Below are 17,628 nucleotides of genomic sequence, written 5' to 3'. Positions count from 1 at the left end.
TCCAACCAAGTAATTTTTATTAGTGACCAACAAAAAGCTATAGCCTCGCAAGCAATCACCTCATCTTCATTACCATTTGACAAACAACTTCATCGCCAACCAACATGCAAATGTACATTTAAAACCTTAGTGTATTCGCCCGCCCGTCCGTCCATCCGGCTGCATGCTTTCGCGATTGCTTTTGTGCTTGGTTGTTTGTTTATTTTTCTCATTTAACTCGACCCAAACCGCCAGTCAGCCACCTCATTTGTCTGCGTATTCATCACTGGCCAATTGTTTGTTGTTGTTTTTTTTTTCTTATTTTTTATATAATTTATTATCCGCAATCAGTATTGGTTTGTGCAAATATTCGTTGAGGTTGTCTCGGCAAATTTCGTAAATTGTTCACTTTTTTGTTTGCTTGCAACTTATGACTTTTTCCTTCTTTGTAATGTTTTTGCGGTTGTTTATCAAGGCGCGCGTGAAGATCAGTTCTGGCGATCTAAAAACTTCATTATGCGGTTTACGTGTTATCTTGATCAAAATCGACAATATTCCAACCACATTTCTATTTTTCTCTGCTTTACAGGCTTTACTAGGTAGACAAAATCTCAAAAATAAATTTGTGTTTAATAATTCGCTAGCGATTTCTCTATATTTTGCACATTTGTTTTTGGTTTGCTTGAGCTATGGCTTTGATGGCTTTGATAGGAGACTCAAGCCGTGGTCTGTGTGAAATTTTCGCCAGTGGAAAAACGGAGAATTTTTCCTGCTCTTACAATCAGTCATAGGTATAGGCATCGTAATCTCATTATGTATCTTGGAGCACTTTCGTGGATTGTTTGGTAGCTCGAAGATTTGAAACAAAATACTTTGAATTAATGGATTTCTACGATCACACAGAGACGTTTTCGTACGGAGACAGTGGTATATCACCAACACGATCTCAACTATTTCGTGAACCCCTGTTACAGCAGCCAATAAGCTGATTGGGTGAGAGCCGGTTAACGGTCACATGATCTTGGTCACACCTCAAAGTTAAGTAGAGCAGAAGGACATATACTCGTTTCTTGGAATAGGTAAACAAACTGTCAGTTTTATCTGAGAATTATAATTTTGTTCACATAACGGTTGCATGTAACCGCATAAAGGAATTGATATAGATAGGGATATGCATATTCAGCAGTGATCAAAATAATACGCTTCTTTTTTCGATAAGAAAGATAGAAAATACGAGAAAAAAAAAATTATCAAAAATCAACGATAATATTTACACCAATATTTTTTATACCAATAAATTTTTTATACTAAAATTCAATATGATACAAAACTGTGCTCCCTCCCATTTTGTTTTTCCAAATTTTATTAACAAGTTTTAAATTTTGATGAAAATTTAGCGGTTAGTGCAAAATTTTAAACTTTTTTAAATGATATTTGTTGTAGAATGAAATATATTTTAATAAAACGCTAAGCAAAATAAAAGAAAAATGAAAAATAGTCAAAACTGGCCAATATATTGCGTATCGCCAATTAAAAATGCCACATTTGTTTTATTTATGGATGAACTTTATTGAATGAAACACAAATTGTTGGCAAATTAATTTCTTCGAAAAACTGCATCAGCGGTTTTCATTGTGGCAACCTTTTTGCATACATTTTGGCTATCAAAAGCCCAATGAAGCCATCGCATGCAGCCCATAAGTGAGTGGTCGGTGCGTGATCGCCATTAGTTACTTCCGAGTTCGATTTTCATGAAGCATCAAATGATGAGATGAAACATGAAATGATAAAAAAAAGCTTTTTTTTTTAATAGCGATGACACCTCGGAAGTTGATGCAAAACATCCAAGTGCATTTCTGATAGTCAAAAAAATAGCTCTGACCCCTTAATAAATCACACTTCGAGGAAATTTGTGTAAGTGTCAAGCGATAGAAGAAATTCTATTATTGTCCGAAATAAATTGCTATTCATTAAATATCTCTTCATTTTATTGGACTAAACGATTTAAGTACTTTTTCGTGTGATTTATGAATATTTGGATACTTGTTTCGATAAGAAAACTCATGATCGCTTATTTTTCGCTTAATTCGCTATGCACACGTGCGTATATGCATTTATACTTTGTTATCGACAGCACATCAATCTACAAGTTTGCATATCAAAAAGTACAAAAATGTCTAAATTACCATATACACGCTCGAAAAAATTCGTTCTTCTATTTGCAGTGGAAGAGAAAATCTGCGTAGAGAAAAGTATTTTGTGCAAGTGTTTTACATTTTACCGGCACGCGATGTAAACAATTACTTGGATTGCATACTTGGCTTAATAAATTTAAGTATGTTTTTATAATTTGTAAGAGGTCATTGGTTGTTGTGTTTTGTTTTGTTGTAACGCAGTGTGATATCGCTTGATGCTCTTTGCTCTGAGAAGAGCTTTTTTTTTTCTTCTTGTTATTGTTATTATTTTTTTGCAGCAGCAGCTGCTGTATAATGTTGTTGCTGGTCGGCATTGTAAGTGGCACGTGACTACCACTAAACGAACTGTAAGCGCGCAAGTAGTGCTATTATCTTGACAACGAGAAAAATTAAAGAAAAATTGTTGTTTTTCGATGTGCTATCTGATTTAGCTTGCTTGCTTTGCTGCATGCATGCCACATAATTTTTTCTGGTTTACTGCAGAATTTATAGCCATTAGACCATGACTACTACTTCGCTTGCTAATTTGTATTTTTCAATATGCTGTTCTTCTCTTTTTTTATTTTATAATAATATGTACCTACATATGTAATGTTATGTACCATCTCTCTCTCTCTGTTAATTTAGCATTTTTTGTGATCATCCTATTAATCACCACAGCCAAACGAACAGTCGAAGATTACTCCTTTATTTGTTTCCCTTTGATGTATGTATGTATAAGTACAATAAACCCCCTATTCGCATTCTTGTTTTGCTTATACTCTGCACACCACTCATATCATAATTTTTGGTTTGATAAAAGCAACAACCGGCATCACAGTCAGTGGCAGCAGCTCAGCGAGCGATGCCAATGTCAAAGTAACACTAAGCTGCTGGTAGTCGAGCATTATTATTGTTGGCTCAACTGATTGTCTCCATTAATCCACCTACCTTCACTCTCAACCCACCACTTAAAGGTAGAGTAAATATGCTATGCTATGCCGAACTCACCTGCCATTTTTTACTCTCTGTGTGCGAGACATGCACCAATCGGTGTTTTTTGTGTGTGCGTGTTACTTAGAAAACATGTGCTTAAAACTTGTGCATGACATAAATATGCATACATACATACATATATAAAAAACATAAATCGTGAAAAGTTTTTGCTGTTTATTAGTTACTTATATTGCACGATATATCTACCATATTTTCATATTTGTCAAAAATATATTGTACTTACATATTATATGTATGTAACATGCTATCACTTGCATTTTTATTTGCTTTTCTCTTGTCCCTTATCGTAATTTGACAGTTTGGCTAAAGTCTGTCAACCAGTCTCACTTGGTTTCTACTTTCGCGCTTGCTTAAGTATGCGTATTTACACAACATTTATTGTAATTTATACAGAGGTTGTCCCATAGGAAAATCTAATACACCCGACTTACCGCACTTCTAATAAATTTTGTTAATTTTTCTGTCCATTAGACATGTTCCTCGAAGTATTCATTGTGACTGTGTTCTCCAGCTCTGTTTTCAGATAGTTTTACACTATTTCCAATTTTATTTAAAATTTCACACAAACAAACAAAAGAAATTACTATATTAAATTTATATTGTTAAAATAAGCAAAAAAATAAAATTGCAGAATTTGCTGAAATAAGTAAAATATTAGTTTATCACATATTAGTTTTTTTCGCGAAGTTGATAATTTCTGATACGAATGCTTTTGGCGTTCGCGTACAAAACAGGGGAAATTGAGAGAGTAAAGTGACGATTAAATTTTGAGAGGAAGCTGGTGGTTTCTGTTGCAAAATTTTTTATTGTACCACCAGGAAAAACGGCTAATTACAATTTATGCACATCACAGAATTTAATTTGGCTTTTGGAAAAATTAATATTAAGAATTTAAGTATGAAAGAAGTTAGTAAATTTATTTTGGGTTCTGCGGCGTGTGCCTACAGAACACACTATGCGCCGCTTTTTTTTTAATTTTGTACTCTTCTTGTTTCGCTGAGAGAGGGGAGATGGTAATTCGCTATAATTTCGCTGCTGGATATTATTTACGAGAAAAGCAGTCAAACATTTATAAATAAAAATGTTTCTAAAAAGTCTTTAGATACCTCTTTCATCGGTGAAAATCGGTTACTGAAATTAAAATAAGTATTACCCTTCTGAACCAGAAAAAAACAGTGCATTTTCATGCTTTTATAACTACGTTCAAGCATACAAGCAAGCGTTGTTTATACCAACTTTAGCTGTAGCGCATTTTCCCCTGCAATTAATAAATTGATGCATTCTCATGCTATATTTAAACTAATGATTCTTCATAACAATAAGTTAAGAAACTATCGTAATAAAACCTGACATGAAATACTAATTTTTGGTTTATGAAAGATTAGTTGACTTAACTATTCATTGATCTAAAGCAAAACCTGGTAAAGATTTTTTATTTTGTTTTGCAAAAAGTCCCCTGATAACTGTGTATGAGAGAATTTTCATCTTCACATTTACGAGTAATGCAAAGTTAAATGTTTTTTTTTGCTCTTGTCGCTTTTTTCTGTCCTTCGCGGCTGATTGTTTATAGTTTCAGCAGTTTGGTTGGAATTTTTGTAATGCGAAATATCATGCGCTTTTATTTTTCTAACAGGGCCATGAATGTTGTTATTTATAGTATAAACAAAGAAAATAAAAGCCACGCCAGAAGTAAGTCATCAGCTACTAATGCCGGCCGGCAAATATCGCTGCCTCTGTCTTCTTCGAATTGTAGACTTTCTTGTTGTAGTTATGTTTGTATATTACATTTGTTTTTGTGGTTATTCAATACGTTTGGCTTTCTTAATGCGATGTTAATACATTGTCACATTATTTACCTTTATATTTTATGAGCCATATTTGTTTTCTTCAACTAAAAATGCTGCCGGTGGCTTGTTTTAATTATTTATTGTTCTCGATCGCCAAAAATTTGTTGATATTATCAGCGATTGTGTGTTGATGTTTTGCTTTTTCCCATAATGTCGTGATGTCGGCATAATTAAACCAACCAGCTGACTGGAAGAAAAAAATATATAAAAAAAAATAAAAAGAATAGATCAACTGATTTGCAAAGACGATTTGAAAGAAAAAACGTCACCTTTTATTTTTGCTTTTGTGTTGAGTCTTATTTTATTGTCATTCGAACGTGACACATGCCGTTCATGCCAATGTATCTATACAAATCTACAATAGCCATACATAACTGAACATATATACACACCTACATATCTATGTACGTAGTTGGGATGTTTATTTTTTTATTTTCTACTATTCTCGGCAGTGTTTATGAGCCTAATGAGTTGGAAATTGCGCGCGAAAAATGGTAATATTCTTAAATTTTTTTATTATACAATAAAAACTTAGATAAGTAATAATGCTTTATACATGAAAGGGGAGTGATTAAGAACTCTTCAAGATTTATGTACTTTTGGGAATTCTCTTTAAACATAACTGTTTAAGCGACTGCCGCTTAATTTTTTTCTCTCTTGTAAGTAGGCAACTTCAAAGAGCTCGCTTAGGTTAGGTTGAAGCGAAATGAAGAAAAACCATCTACAGCCATCCCGTGCTGTTGATGTACTGGAGGCGAGAAAAGGGATCTAAGCGGGAGAACTGCCTCAGGCTATCCCCAAAAGGCACACTAAGGAGTCTCAAGCGCCCAGCCGCCTAACCGGATATTTGTAAAGAAAGTGTTCAATAGTATCTTTCTCTGCCTGATCCCCACAGCTTCTGCAATGGGAGTTGTACGGAAGTCCAATTTCGTCGCATGCGTTCCGATCACCCACTGACCGGTGATCACCGCTATGAGTTCGGAAATTGAATGGGGAGGGCTCCCCAGCTCTTTAAGCTTCCTGCCTCTGTTGTACTGAGGCCAAAGTATTTTTGAGACAGAAAAATAGGATTCCGTTTGTCTTGCGCTTTTGCATCACCGCTCGAAATGCCCGATGTATTCAAAATACCTTGTGTCGGCACGACTTTTACCTTTTGTTCTAATGGAAAAGTATAATACAGGATTACCAAAATACCAAAATTATTTTTATTTATTAAACTTCAGAAAAAAAATAATGTATTACGGATTATTCCGTTCTTGGTGAAAAGAGAGAGAGTTTTTGTTAAGGCAGAAATTCTGTAGTTTCCCGTTAACAACGGTCAAGGGACACCGATGTCTGAGATGGGGACAACAGGCATTCCCATGACAGCCGGCTCTACGTGTTTTTTCCGACCAAGGGCTGCCGCCCCAGTAAACTAGCCCTGTCTAGTGAACCGTTTATTATCATTATCATAGGGACAAAAGAAACCCGCTTCTGTCGACCCCTTCCTCGCAAGCTCAACACCAACTTCATTTTCCTTTATGTTCCTATGCCCTGGAACTCAGATGAGAGAAATGTGTCCTGCCCGTTCTTAGGTTTACTATATTAAAAAATTATTGAAAAGAAACTAGATTTATTTGATTTTGGAAGAGCCGCAATTTTTAGAACAAAATTTTGCTCCACTCCAATTTTTTTAAATACTTTCTTTCATTCTCGATTTTTTGTTACTTTACATAAGTTATGATGCCTTCAATTCATGCCAATGACGATTTACTTACCTCTCTGTTTTACGGTTGCCGATACTGTAACGGAAAAGTAATTCGATTGCGCTAAACTAAAACTTTTTCTATTATAAGAATTTATGACACCCCTTGAAAATTGTGATTTTGCTCTCTATATATCATTCCACTCCAATTTGTGTGTCGATAATTAATCGATTATGGTATTCTCAACCAGCTCGCAATTCACAGACGCCTCCTCAATAAATGCCATTCCATTTTGCCACTCTATCGCCTGACATCTCAAATACCCCAACTGGCAAACTTCCGCTTTCGCAACGTCTCCCACGTCCTCACCCACTTGCTCCGTTAGTTTTCACTTTGTATTGAAATAATTTTTCTGAATTAGTAAATTTTTGAAAAGCAAAAATTTCATACGCAATGACAGCAATGAAAAAAATTCTACAGCAGAAAATTCTGAGCAAAGAAACTCTATAGTTCCGAATTGGAATCGTCGACAATAACAAAATAAGACTACGAAAATATATTCAAAAAACAAATTAAAATAAAAAAAGAAAAATCCAACGAAAACGACACAAGAATCATAAACAAAAAAACAAACAAAAAATCATAATCAAAATAGCTAAATCGAGAGAAACATGAATAAAATTCTGCCATGGGAGCATTTCGAAAGTTTGTACAAAGTATTGTATCGATTTCATTTTGCTATTCCTACAAATCTCTCAACAACTGCTAATGCAAAACTCCACTAATCACCACCTTTCTCTATTTCTTTTTTTGCATCCTTCCAGGAATTGATCGGTCAGAATAGCAACGATAGTTCGAGTGGTGGCGCACACAGTGGCATGGGCTCGGGACCTCCGGGCACGCCCAATTCTCAGCAGGTAATGCGTCCCACACCTTCACCTACAGGCTCATCTGGTTCGCGTTCCATGTCACCGGCAGTGGGTAAGTCATATAACAAAACCATTGCAATATTTTTATAAATTAATCTCAACCTTCTTTGGTCTTTTCTATCAGCACAAAATCATCCCATTTCACGTCCCTCAAGTAATCAGTCGAGTAGTGGTGGTCCTATGCAGCAACCTGGTTCGTCTGGACCACCACCACTGCCCCATATGCAAGCGACGCAAGGTGGCGGCGGTCCACAGCAACAGCAACTGCAGCAGCAACAACAAATGCCGACACAACCGCAATCTCAACAGCAGTCGATCGGTGGTCCGGTTGGTGTGCACAGTTCCCCAGCCGGTGTAGGTGGCTCGCAGCAGCAGGTTGGAGGTCTGCCACCTGGTGGGCCAGGTGTACCCACCGGCCCACAACAACAGCAGCAACAACCACCGCCACCGAATCAAGGCTTGAACAGTATGCAAACACAACCTCCTCAAGGATCGGGTGGTGGCACGGGCGGCTATCCACCTCCGCCTCATATGCACGGTGTCTACAAGATGGGCGGGCCGGGACAAAGTCCTGGTCCAGGACCACAAGGATTGCCGACCGGCTACCCGCCACCACAGCAGTCGCAGCAATATTCCCAAGGTAAGGGGCAAAGTTCCCGTTGCTAAGACTTCGAAAGGCTTGAATTACTTTTTATACTGATTTAGATCGATTAAAAGTAATTGGGAGTGCAATTTGTTTTGAAGTATTATTAATTTTTATCTATTTCTCTTGCAGGAACCTACCCGCCACGTCCGCAGTATACGCCCAGCGGTTATGCGCCCACACCGCCTCCTTCGAATCAACCAACATCCGCGAACAGTATGCCACCGGGTGGAGGTCCTCAATATCCTGGGAGACCAATGCCAAATCACACTGGTGCTGGTGGTCCACACGCACAGTATCCACCCTATCAGAACTGGGTGCCACCATCACCACAAGGCGGGCCGGGTGGAGGTGGGGCACCAGTTGGTGCCGGCGCAGCGGGCATGGGCAATCATGTACAGGGCAAAGGTACACCACCACCGGGTGGGCCACCACAACCACCCGGCGGTGGCTCGCCGCGTCCACTCAACTATCTGAAGCAGCATTTACAACATAAAGGCGGCTATGGTAGCGGTCCTGCGCCGCAACAGGGCTACGGCAATGGACCTGGCATGCATCCGGGAATGCCAATGGGGCCGCCACATCACATGGGTCCACCGCACGGGCCCACCAGCATGGGGCCACCGACCAGCACACCGCCTCAAACAATGGGCGGTGTTGTGGGACCAGGTGGTGTTGGCCCCGGCGGTAGTATGGTTGGGGTGAGCGGCAGTGTAGGTAGCGGTGTGATATTGTCTGGCGATGGCGAACACATCTCACAGGACAATGGCATTAGTTCGTCGGGTTCGTCGACAGCATCGGGACCACATCCGGTCACTTCGTTGGTGACGACCGGACCAGATGGCACGCCCATTGACGAAGTTAGCCAACAAAGTACGCTATCCAATGCATCAGCAGGTGAGCTAATTTGCGAACGGAAAGCTTTTGTTTAATTGATAATCCGCCTACTTTCCTAATTGTAATGTAAAACAAATTTAATATTCACTTAAACGCAATTCACAGCTTCTGGTGAAGACCCACAATGCACAACACCAAAATCACGTAAAAATGATCCATACAGCCAAAGCCATTTAGCGCCACCCAGCACATCGCCGGTCGGTCATCCCGGACATCCGAGTGGACCTGGTGAGGAGTACGAAATGAATTCACCACCAAATTGGACGCGAACACCAGCTAGTCCGGTAAATTACACAATGAACTACAAGACAAGAGAACAACTGCTAACATAATTATTTGCATTTGCATATCTACAGCAAGTTTTCAATAGCCATGTGCCGCCACAAGAGACTTTTCGTACATCGTCTACGAAAAAATCGGATAGCCTCTGTAAACTGTACGAAATGGATGATAATCCGGAAAGACGCAGTTGGCTGGATAAGCTGCGCGCCTTCATGGAGGAGCGCCGAACACCGATAACCGCCTGTCCAACAATATCGAAGCAACCGCTCGATTTGTATAGGTTATATATTTATGTAAAAGAACGTGGAGGATTCGTCGAGGTATGCAAGGTGCCGTAGTAATTCCTTTTACTAACTTCTTTTTAGATTCACTACCATTACTACCTTCTACTAGTACTACCAAGTAGCAAAACTACCCACCACTACTACTACTTTGTACAACTACCCATACAATTAGCAAATGTTAAATAATGAAACAAAAAAAAAAAAAAGAAACCAAAAAAAAAAAAAAACTGAAATGAAAATTATGCATTATAATGTCACCTGCCACCATTACCACCACAAAAATTCATTGCGAGCCATCATCATCATCCCGCATTCATTGTCATCATAATCATCACCAGTCCCTCCACTGTATTTAGCTATTTTATTGTGAACTGAGAGTATAGGCAATTTTTGTTAAAAAAAAAAAAAAAAAGTACTTAGCTCTAAATATTTACGATATCAAACAAAGGCTGAAGCTTATTTTTAGCCTAGCTTTTAAAACTTAAATATATTTTCTATAATTTAGAAAAAAAAAATTATGTCACCCAGATCGCATAGGCATAGGAAGTACAGAATATAATATTTGTGCCTTGCTAATATCGCTATTATAGATAGAAATATTTACGAACTGCATGTTTTTGGACATCCCCAAATTTTTAACTCCATTGTGTTGGCGATAAAGCTGCATGTTTCACTTATTTGTATGTGCGTACTATTTCCTCAGTTTTTTTTTCTTAACAAACACTACAAACCATACACGTCCAAGACATGAATCAGTGACTACAGATCAAGATAGGTTAGACTTGGTTGATGCTGTAGATCAAGTAATTAGCAAACTGTGTACTTGTAATTGAATTTAAAACAAAAGTTGGTGCGTAGCGTTGTTGGAGTTTTTCGGTTTTCGTTTTGTTTACATTTCACACTTCTTTTGCATGAAAAAATCGAGCCGTGATTGCACACCGCTTTCTTTCGCGAGCACCATATTTTATGAACACTTTTTGTTAATTTTCAATTAAATAATTATTGCTTATTATGTTTTATAATAATAACCATTAACAAGCGCGACAGTCACTGTAGCCGAATAGGTTGGTGCATGATCACCATTCCGAGTATGTATGTTCGAATCTCTGTGCATGAAACACCAAAATGAAGGAAACGTTGTTTCTTGGAGCGGTCACACCTCGGAAGGCAGTATAATTCTGCCATGAAAAAGTTCATCATAAAAAATATCGGCCATTCGGGGTCGACTTAAAACTGTTAGTCCGGGAGCCAGGGGTCATGTTGACCTCATCATTTCAAGCCGACTAATTTTAATACTGAAGGCAGACGCCATCCAATGGATGACGAAACCAATCGTCACCTGGTCCAGTAGCGATGCTGCGAAGCATGTCGAAAAAAAAATTTTTAACAACTCATTTTATACCGGCTGAATTTCATGTATTGTTGACATTTAGTAGAATAAAAAAAAATAGAGGGGAACAACATCAAGACCCACACCACAAATAGGACGAGAAACTCGGCCAAACACCTAACAAAAGTGTACGCGTCAATTATTTATTAATTTTCAACAAATTTTACTTTATTATGTTTTATAATAATTACCGTTAATAATCGCACTCAGTCACAGCACTTTTTGTTTGCTTTGTTTTCTTTGTAATATAACATTTCACTTCAATCGACAGCAGACAAACTTACTCTCAAAAGCGTGACGTCACGGCCAGAAATCTACTTTTTTCTTTGAATACATGATGTGGTTTTATTGGTTCATGCAGCTAAAATCTACATTGACTGACTAGCAAGTTTATTTTTTTTATTTAGCAATAAATATTTTCATTCAAATTTAAATTCATTCATTCAAATTTAAATTAATTCATTAAAATTTAAAATTAAATTAGGTTAGGTTTTTGTGGCAGTCGTTTTAGAACACTCAACTCATTTAGACCTCAGACCAATGCAGGAGACCGTTCTAACATGGGAACCTCAGTGTTTATTCTTCATGGAATGATTTAAACGCTCTTATGAAGCGTCGGATAGATTTTATCCCAACACCGCGCAGTTCCGTAAAAAAGTCAAAAGTTTGATTTCCTAACTAAGGCTGGACAATTACAGAGGAAGTCTTCTACTTTTTCTTCCTCTTCTCTACAACTTCTACAGTACATATTCATGAGACGATAACTCCTAACCTAGAATAGTGCCTATCTGACAGCCAGTGGCCGGTAACACAAGCCACGACCTTCGAGTTGTTCTCTCTTGAGAGGTTGAGCAATTCTGCTGACCCTTTCTTATCTATTTCCGGCCAAATTATCCTGGTTTTAATACTAGTATTTTCTTCTCTCCATGACCTACTAGCGAATATTATTTTTGTATTCTCAATTTGCAAGTTGCCATAGGAACTTCAAAATTGCCTCTGTTTTAGTTAGAAGCATATTTTACATAGTTTCCATACAAGAGTTTTGCTTAATTTTTTTATTCTTAGTAAACTTTTATTTTTGGTTTTAGTAAAAAAAAATTATTCTTAGTTACATTTTTTTTTAATTATTAAATTAATATTATTCTTATTATTATTTAAAAATTATTCTTAGTTAAACATTTTTTTTAAGAAGTTAAATTTTTATGAAAATCAAAATATGTAGTCGGAAATTTACGTAAAAAAATTGTTTTGTTTACACAGTTGTAAAAAATTAAAACTAATTATGTGAGTATAGATATTTTTTTTATACTAATTAATAAGTTTGATCGCATTAGTTGTACGAATTAGTTTAATCATCAATCAAATTTATAAGCTTTAATCGATTATTAAAATCTGTAGTAAATTTACCATTTTAGTCAACAATTGATTTTTTCTTAATTCTTTTCATATTTTTTTATTTTTTATTATTCTTTATTGTTTTTTTTTTTAATTTTTTTAATTTTTTTGTTTTTATTATTTTTATTTTTTTATTAGTATATTATTATATTTTTTAACTGCTTGGTTGGTTGGTTTAAGGGTGACACCGCATCGGAGTGCCACATAGACCGCAAGCTGGGTCCGTTGTGCTTTATATTTTTTTTGTACATATTATAATTTTTTTTAATAATTTTTAATTTTTTTGTTTTTTTAATTTTTTTTATTATTCTTTATCGTTTTTTTTAATTTTTTTGTTTTATTATTTTAATTATTATAATTTCTCATTATTTTATTTTATTATTTTAATTATTATAATTTCTCATTATTTTATTTTATTTTTTTTATTATTATTCTTTGTTAATATTTAATTTTAATTTAAATTTTAATTTTATTTTTTATTTTTTTATTATTCTTTTTTTTAATATTTTGTATTTTTTTATTATTATTTTTCTAATTGTTTTATCATTTTTTTATTATTGTTTATATTTTTTTATTATTATTTATATTTTTTTTATTATTATTTATATTTTTTTTATTATTATTTATATTTTTTTTATTATTTATATTTTTTTATTATTATTTTTGTAATTGTTTTATATTTTTCATTATTTTTGTATTATTGTTTTTATTTTTTGTAATATTTTATTTTTATATGAAACAATAAGCGCGCCGTTTTATATGCGCTTATGAAATATCGGACGTTTGTTTTTTAACCGCTTGAGAACTTAAAATGATAATACAAAACAGATTGGAATTGTTGGAATTAATTTTTTTTTTATTATAATCTGGTACATAGCATAATTTCATGGCATTTATTTTTTGAAAATTATATCCGTCATATGTTCGCCATGGCTACGAGTTGCACACTTCATTCGATCAGTCCAATTTTTGACTACTTTCTCCTCCTCTGTCCGTATGGCGTCAATGGTGGCTTGAATATTGCAATAAATCGATGGTATATGGCAAGTTGCGCCGTCTTTCGTCGATATTAGCAGATTAACTTTTGTTAACAAAAATTCAGTTCACATGGCTCGATAGCGCTCGCCGTTCACCGTAACGGCAGCTCCTTCCGCATTTCTGTGCTCAGTGCTCTGTGAACTTTGCGAACAGTTTTGTTCATTTTTATTTTTTTTTTAGTAAATTTCCACAATTTGTAACCGTTGTTTTGGCGTTAAACGATTCATGATGACTTGCCAACTTGCTTACTCAACCGAACACAGTTTTCTATTCTCAGCTGTTAAACTATAGTTGCCGATGTCGATATCGATAGTTCCCACGACAGTTGGTACCGGAACGAGCCGTATTTATATCCGGTCAAGGACTGTCACTTCAGCCGCATTCCGCTTATATATGGGGAATATTTATGACATAGTTTTCATGCAGTTAAAAACACACCCGATAATTGCGAATAAAATCGGTGCTTCCAAGACATCCGGAGGAGATGTACATTGATATCGACCAACACACTTTGAGAATTCTAAAAATAATTATCAAAATATCGATCCACAATTTTCTATTAATTAAAAAAAAAAAACAAAAAAAAAAAAAAAAAAAAAATCTTGCCGCTAGCATTTTTCAGTTCATAATTGACTTCATTAAATATTAATTTGATATTTGTTACGCAGTGATGCCAAATGTTTTCACGGATTATAGGCAATTGTCGATGTGCCAATAATAAAAACTATAAATTTAAGTTACAAAATTTTGCAATTATGTTTTAAAGTTGCTTTATTGATTTACACTAAATATTATTTTATAAAATAGTTTAACTCATTTACACTAAATATTATTTTTTAAAATAGTTCAAACATTTATACTAAGCACTTCTCAATACAATAACCCACCCGACTCTCATTAAATGTAGTTCTAAATCGCCACTCACGCATCAATCCGCCAATCCGTGTTCCCTCTGCCGTAGTAGTGCAAAAATGTGTATTGATTAGTTCCTTTTCCCACTGTATGTATGTAAGTAGTCAAATTATTATGTTTTGTATTTCCTTCGAAATTCCATGCAATTCAACTCCCGTAGTATTTTCCTCTTTATTTTGTATCATTTCTTCTCTGTGTATTTTTCAATTTTCCTTTTTCGAACTATCTTACTAAAATATCTCTATGTTTAAGTGACGATTGGATAAAAAAAAAATATATATAAAAATTAAAAAAAAAAAAACAGCAATTTGCATCAATGACATCATTGTTTGCTTGCCATTTTTCTCTATATAAATTTAAATTTACATTTGATATTATTCGTACATTTGTTAGAGTTTTTGTTTTCATATTTTATTAACTATAAATTTCTCCTTTGTTCTATAAAAACCTGAACTTACTTGCAACGTCGTTGTGAATGTTTTCAACAAAAGGTTACAAAAAGTAAAACCTGGAAGGACATCGCCGGCTTGTTGGGCATAGGCGCCAGCAGCAGCGCCGCTTATACTCTACGCAAACACTACACAAAGAATTTATTGACATTTGAATGTCATTTCGACCGCGGTGATATCGATCCCTTGCCCATCATTCAACAAGTGGAAGCCGGCACAAAGAAAAAATCGGCCAAAGCCGCTTCGGTACCATCGCCAGGTAAGAGAGTGAAATTAGCGAAATATGCAAAATGTTTTTAAGTAGCTGCCGAGGGCTTAGCATTTGAGTATATGAATGAAGGCGTAAAACTAGGTGCTTTAACACGTTGAGTGCCATGTGAGTCCAGGTTGGTCTCACAGTGCGAAGAGACTTTCAGGCCTCGTGGTGACATTTGGTCTCACGGTATAATGTGTGAGATTTCGGTTTGTGCTGATGCAGCTGCTTCATAGAGGCTATTAGTAGTAGTGTATTCACGCCATACTAGAGCCATTGCATTGTTTATGCTGCTTGGCCTATGGGTATGAGACCAATGTGGCATCATATGGCCTACATTTTGTTGAACAATATTCTATTGTATTATGTAAAAAAAAATCGTGGCCGGACGAACCCCATTTTTTTTGTTGTATGGTGGCAATCAACGTGTTAATATATTATCTGTCATTTATCTGAGAAATATGATAAATACAAGGTGGTGCAAAATTAATCACCCTAACGGAAAATTTTTGCAAATGGCCTCGTACGTCAATCATATTTGACACTTGTGAGCGAGACAGTTGCGATATGCAAATGGACAAGCAATGTGGCGCACAAAGGCCACAGTAAATATTCCTCCACTAAAAATCTTTTTTTTTTATGTAGTAAAAAAAAGTTATCTTGAGATTGAATCGGGTTGGATGATTTTTGCCCCACCTTGTATAATATAATATCTAGGATATATGTATGTGCATTACATTTTTAGTGGCAATATTGAATATAAGAAAAAATTCACAAAAAGCTTTTTAGGACTAATCGAAAAATATAAATACAGCAGTTCTCCGATTTAACGAACTTTCGATTCGACACGAAAACCGCATACAACAAAACAATCACAATCCAATTGTTTCGATTAAGTAGCTCATACTTGCCTCAGCGTACCCCTACACACCCCAGGGTTGATAGATTACCAGGTTTACCATTTAGCCATGGTGAAGAAGAAAATTGTGAGGGGAACTTTGGCGGCTACCCCGTCACTTAGGTATTCTGCAGTCGAATTCTGCACGATAATTTTACACACATACACAGACTCGTCCAACCAGTTATTGTTCAGACGGCAAAGAAATGCCACTGGTTGATTTTTTCGTGTATTACTAAGGCAATCTCAGTTTTTTTGTAAACACGTCTCAAGTGATGTCAGCCCATCAGCTATTCGAAGGTATTGATCTGATTATTTTCAACAAGACGGCGCTACGTGCCACACAAGCAACGAAATCATTGATCTTTTACGGGAAAAGTTTCCGGACCGTGTTATCTCTCGAAGAGGTGATCACAAATCTTGTGATTTAACACCTTGTGACTTTTTTCATTGGTGCCACGTGAAAGAGAAGGTCTACGCCAACACCCCAGGGTCGATTCAAGACCTCAAAGATGGAATACGTGAGGCTATCGAGGACATAAGGCAGCCACTTTGCAATTCGGTTATGGAAAGTTTCATAGAAATGATATTGCCCTGTAAACGTGGTCGTGGTGGTCATTTGCCTGATGTTATTTTCCACTATTAACGGCATACCTTTCTCTTTATAATGAAATAAACATCCAATCATTTATATTACAAAATAGTATTTTTCTTTGAATATCAAAATAACACCTCTTATTGGAAAACCCTTTACAACAGATACTATGTAACGCAAAGCTTCAAAATTGTACGAAATTTTCAAAATCAAAATTCTGAGGCGGTCATGTCTGTCATGAAAAAGCTCCTCATGAAAAATATCTGCCGTTCGGAGTCGGCATGAAACTGTAGGTGCCTCCATTTTGTGGAACAACATAAAAACGCGCGCCACAGATAAGAGGAGGAGCTCGGCCAAACACTCAACAGAAGTGTACGCGCCAATTATTTATTTTTTTTAATCTTCAAAAACTTCTGAGAGATGACGGGCGAAAACATTTGCTTTATCCTCGACTCTTTGCGCCCAACTTCCATTTTGCACTGAGGTGTTTGTCGAAGTACGGACAAAGTGAATAATCAGTCTGTTTTGAAGCAGACAAGGACTGAAGAATCGATTGGGTCTTTTTTTGATAATCTTTTTGTAGTAAATTACGCAGCTCTTTTGCATAAATATGCAGCTGCTGCCCTTAAGCTGAGGAGAGCGGATACTTTTGAAATTTTATTTTTCAATTCAGTACGAAAAAAATTCAGTATAAAAAAATTGTTTAACGAATTGGTCTAACAAATATTGTCTTCGTTAAGTCTAGAGCACGACCGGACATTGATTTTTAAGGCCGAACGCCGAACTGCCGGTAATTTCAGACGAAGCTGTACTGAGTGCTGACCAGATTTCACGTACGTTAGTTTTACGTTAGTGGTAGTCCTTGAATCTGCGGGCATTAGTAGTCTATGCTTAAAGAAATATTCGACTCTATCTTAGGCAAAGCCGAACCGAAACCGAAATAAAATTTTGTTGCCGAAGC

The 17,628-nt window shown here is 36.0% G+C and overlaps 1 protein-coding gene across 10 annotated transcripts in view; it reads left to right on the top strand.

The window, feature by feature from the left end:
• Positions 1 to 17,628, top strand: part of LOC129235747 (trithorax group protein osa) — a 182,005-nt gene that overhangs the window by 152,060 nt on the left and 12,317 nt on the right. For 6 of the 10 annotated variants that reach the window (XM_054869763.1, XM_054869761.1, XM_054869764.1 and 3 more), the window contains 6 exons: positions 7,527 to 7,683; positions 7,756 to 8,271; positions 8,407 to 9,171; positions 9,277 to 9,455; positions 9,528 to 9,782; positions 14,964 to 15,180. In XM_054869763.1, coding sequence (XP_054725738.1) covers positions 7,527 to 7,683; positions 7,756 to 8,271; positions 8,407 to 9,171; positions 9,277 to 9,455; positions 9,528 to 9,782; positions 14,964 to 15,180 — 2,089 coding nt within the window. Of the gene's footprint in view, positions 1 to 7,270; positions 7,419 to 7,526; positions 7,684 to 7,755; positions 8,272 to 8,406; positions 9,172 to 9,276; positions 9,456 to 9,527; positions 9,783 to 14,963; positions 15,181 to 17,628 lie in introns of those variants that run through there. The other 4 variants (XM_054869766.1, XM_054869770.1, XM_054869765.1 and 1 more) reach the window with 2 other exon arrangements.

This window comes from Anastrepha obliqua, chromosome 1 (genome assembly GCF_027943255.1).
Source record: "Anastrepha obliqua isolate idAnaObli1 chromosome 1, idAnaObli1_1.0, whole genome shotgun sequence".
NCBI classification, from domain to species: Eukaryota; Metazoa; Arthropoda; class Insecta; order Diptera; family Tephritidae; genus Anastrepha; species Anastrepha obliqua.
Note: the sequence above shows the minus strand (reverse complement) of the source record. Positions and strands in the feature narration are given on the sequence as shown.